The sequence below is a fragment of the Micropterus dolomieu genome, linkage group LG04 (genome assembly GCF_021292245.1).
Source record: "Micropterus dolomieu isolate WLL.071019.BEF.003 ecotype Adirondacks linkage group LG04, ASM2129224v1, whole genome shotgun sequence".
In the NCBI taxonomy this organism is placed as follows: Eukaryota; Metazoa; Chordata; class Actinopteri; order Centrarchiformes; family Centrarchidae; genus Micropterus; species Micropterus dolomieu.
The window spans coordinates 33,999,279-34,003,639 of NC_060153.1; the positions used below are offsets into that span (position 1 = coordinate 33,999,279).

The 4,361-nt window shown below is 46.3% G+C and overlaps 1 protein-coding gene across 3 annotated transcripts in view; it reads left to right on the forward strand.

Moving 5' to 3' along the window:
* tmem178 (transmembrane protein 178) overlaps positions 1-4,361 on the forward strand; it is a 16,717-nt gene that overhangs the window by 9,387 nt on the left and 2,969 nt on the right. For 2 of the 3 annotated variants that reach the window (XM_046048535.1, XM_046048537.1), the window contains exon 2: positions 2,276-2,389. The exons of the other annotated variant lie outside the window; for it this stretch is intronic. In XM_046048535.1, coding sequence (XP_045904491.1) covers positions 2,276-2,389 — 114 coding nt within the window. The remainder of the gene's footprint in view (positions 1-2,275; positions 2,390-4,361) is intronic. 3 annotated transcript variants of the gene reach the window in all.

A 4,361-nucleotide genomic window follows, 5' to 3' on the forward strand; every position in this document is an offset into this window, starting at 1 on the left:
TCTGGATGACATCAGGCTGGTTTCTGCAGACTGGTTACAGACTGGTTTCTGGATGACATCAGGCTGGTTTCTGCAGACTGGTTACAGACTGGTTTCTGCAGACTGGTTACAGACTGGTTTCTGGATGACATCAGGCTGGTTTCTGCAGACTGCTTACAGACTGGTTTCAGGATGACGTCAGGCTGGTTTCTGCAGACTGGTTACAGACTGGTTTCAGGATGATGTCAGGCTGGTTTCTGCAGACTGGTTACAGACTGGTTTCTGGAGACGTCAGGCTGGTTTCTGCAGACTGGTTACAGACTGGTTTCTGGATGACCTCAGACTGGTTTCAGGATGACATCAGGCTGGTTTCTGCAGACTGGTTACAGACTGGTTTCTGGATGACCTCAGACTGGTTTCAGGATGACCTCAGGCTGGTTTCTGCAGACTGGTTACAGACTGGTTTCTGCAGACTGGTTACAGACTGGTTTCTGGATGACTTCAGACTGGTTCCTGGATGACCTCAGACTGGTTTCTGGATGACGTTAGGCTGGTTTCTGCAGACTGGTTACAGACTGGTTTCTGGATGACCTCAGACTGGTTTCAGGATGACCTCAGGCTGGTTTCTGCAGACTGGTTACAGACTGGTTTCTGCAGACTGGTTACAGACTGGTTTCTGGATGACTTCAGACTGGTTCCTGGATGACCTCAGACTGGTTTCTGGATGACGTCAGGCTGGTTACACACTGGTCCTACAACATTAGATCCTGACCTGAGACCAGCAGACTAACCCCTGTAGGAACCCGTCTCTGCAGGACCTGGTCCGTCACCATGACGTGTGCACTTTGTGTCTCTGCAGTCTCTGGCAGTGTGCCGACCCGAGACCTGGAGGTCAGAGTGATGGTGAACAGAGAGGACCTGGACCCCGACAACACTCGGACCGCACATCAGATTACAACACTCCAAATCACATTACACTGCATTATGTTACATATCATTACAGCGCATTAGGCCGGAGCCTGAGCTCAGATCAGATTAGATCAATCGATCCCACTGGGGAGGATCAGAGTGGAGGAGAGGATCCAGGCACGATCACAGTGAGCCCTGGTGCGAGGAGTCTCAGACCCTCTGAATAACACCTCGGACCCCCAGAAGATGTCAGAATCTAATTTTCTATTGATCTGTGTAGTGCGATGGATCCTCCACATGTTGAAATGTGACTGACATCTGGAGTCGGGTAGAAGATTTAAATAATGGATGAAGGTTTCCCGCTGTGTCAGCTCTGTGTAATATTACTGCACCTTTTACTTATTGATCCGTGTATTAGGAACATTTATATACAGTCTGTTCTCCCAGCAGCCGCTCGGAGCCGGTTCAGAACACCTTGCTAACGAGCGTTTTGTGTTAACGGGTCGTGTCCGGCAGAGATTCAGCAGGTAGTGTCAGGGCGGTTCTGATGCTCAGCTCCGCAGGACTCTGCAGAAGATGAAAAAGGTTCTGTTTATTTGTTTATTTGCATTTTTTTGCTGTATATCGTGTGGCTCATGATAAGATACACAACGCACCATACCAGAGATTTAGTCGTCGATCCCTCCTACAGTAACAGGTGCGTCGGACATTCAGTTCTTATCATCTCTGGTGATTCTGAGTTGACACAAACTGTAAGCCGTCTGTCTGAATCTCTCAACAACCCAGAACTGGGAGAACTCCAGGCGTTGACACGGAGCTGCTGAAGGAAACAGAAACTGACTTCACACGGTTTCCGAACTCTTTTCTGTTGGACGAGCCGAGGCGGAGCCGTCACCATCTTCTACGTGTTGGATCTGCGGGACCTTCAGGGAGAATCTGTGAACCAGATGAAAAGAGAGCTGCTGCTGTGCTGGTTCATTATTGCAGCTGAGGCTCCTCACTATTAAATCTGAGCAGCACACGATCCTACATTTCCCATAACGCACCAGGGTAGTGTCTTTCATTAGAGCCTCCTTGCCTGGTAAACAGCCACGTCAACACCTGCGCTTTGTAACTCCAAGCCTGATGACATCAATATGACATCACCAGAAGACATCATACACCTGTTTACAGAGGCTCAGAGGAGCCATCCATTTTCCTGGTCCTGGTTCAGCCTGAGGAGGACTCACTAGGACCAGGAACTGGACTTTGTGTAAAACTGGTGGACTGTGCCCTCAGACGTGTCTCATACCTGGTGACACAGCAGCTGTAGTTGTGATGGTCAGGTGTAGTTATCAGCTCAGGTACCCGTGTTTACGTGGACTTCTCACCTGTCTCTTCTCTGCAGGTATCGCAGATCGATGCACAGCTGTGAAGTATCACTTCTCTCAGCCAATCAGACTGCGGAACATCCCTCTGAACCTGACCAGGACCATCCAACAGGACGAGTGGCACCTGCTGCGTGAGTACTCACAGTGTTTCCGACCACTTCCTGTCAGCAGACTCACGTCCTGTCAGGAGGTTCACGTCCTGTCAGCAGACTCACGTCCTGTCAGCAGGTTCACGTCCTGTCAGCAGACTCACTTCCTGTCAGTAGGTTCACGTCCTGTCAGTAGGTTCACGTCCTGTCAGCAGACTCACGTCCTGTCAGCAGACTCACGTCCTGTCAGCAGGTTCACGTCCTGTCAGCAGACTCACGTCCTGTCAGCAGGTTCACGTCCTGTCAGCAGACTCACGTCCTGTCAGCAGACTCACTTCCTGTCAGCAGACTCACGTCCTGTCAGTAGACTCAAGTCCTGTCAGCAGACTCACTTCCTGTCAGCAGACTCACGTCCTGTCAGCAGACTCACTTCCTGTCAGTAGGTTCACGTCCTGTCAGTAGACTCAAGTCCTGTCAGTAGGTTCACGTCCTGTCAGCAGACTCACGTCCTGTCAGCAGGTTCACGTCCTGTCAGCAGACTCACGTCCTGTCAGCAGACTCACGTCCTGTCAGCAGACTCACGTCCTGTCGGCAGACTCACGTCCTGTCAGTAGGTTCACGTCCTGTCAGCAGGTTCACGTCCTGTCAGTAGGTTCACTTCCTGTCAGCAGACTCACTTCCCTGTCAGTAGGTTCACGTCCTGTCAGCAGGTTCACGTCCTGTCAGCAGGTTCACGTCCTGTCAGTAGGTTCACGTCCTGTCAGTAGGTTCACGTCCTGTCAGCAGGTTCACGTCCTGTCAGCAGACTCACGTCCTGTCAGCAGACTCACTTCCTGTCAGCAGGTTCACGTCCTGTCAGCAGACTCACTTCCTGTCAGCAGACTCACTTCCTGTCAGTAGGTTCACGTCCTGTCAGCAGGTTCACGTCCTGTCAGCAGGTTCACTTCCTGTCAGCAGGTTCACGTCCTGTCAGCAGGTTCACGTCCTGTCAGTAGGTTCACTTCCTGTCAGCAGACTCACTTCCTGTCAGTAGGTTCACGTCCTGTCAGTAGGTTCACGTCCTGTCAGTAGGTTCACTTCCTGTCAGCAGACTCACTTCCTGTCAGTAGGTTCACTTCCTGTCAGTAGGTTCACTTCCTGTCAGCAGGTTCACTTCCCTGTCAGCAGGTTCACTTCCATGTTACAGTAGTGTTACAGTAATATATTACAGTAGTATTACAGTAATATATTACAGTAGTATTACAATAATATATTACAGTAGTATTACAGTAGTTTTAGAGTAGTTTTACAGTAATATATTACAGTAGTACTACGTTAGTATTACAGTAGTACAACAGTAGTATTTTACAATAGTATTACAGTAGTGTTACAGTGGTATAACAGTAGTATTACAGTAGCGTTACACTAATTTATTACAGTAGAATTACAGTAGCATTACAGTAATATATTACAGTAGTATTACAGTAGTACTACAATAACATATTACAGTAGTATTACAGTAGTACTACAGTAGTATTACAGTAACGTATTACAGTAGTGTTAAAGTAGTTTTACAGTAATATATTTCAGTAGTACTACATTAGTATTACAGTAGTACAACAGTAATACCTTACAATAGTACTACAGTAGTATTACAGTAGTGTTACAGTAACATTACAGTAATTTATTACCGTAGCATTACAGTAATATTACAGTAATATATTACAGTAGCTTTACAGTAATATATTACAGTAATATTACAGTAATCTATTACAGTAGCTTTACAGTAATATATTACAGTAATATTACAGTAATATATTACAGTAGCATTACAGTAATCTATTACAGTAGTGTTACAGTAGTTTTACAGTAATATATTACTGTAAAGCTACTGTAATATATTACTGTAGTATTACAGTAGTACTACAATAACATATTACAGTAGTATTACAGTAGTGTTACAGTAACATTACAGTAATTTATTACCGTAGCATTACAGTAATATATTACAGTAATATTACAGTAATATATTACA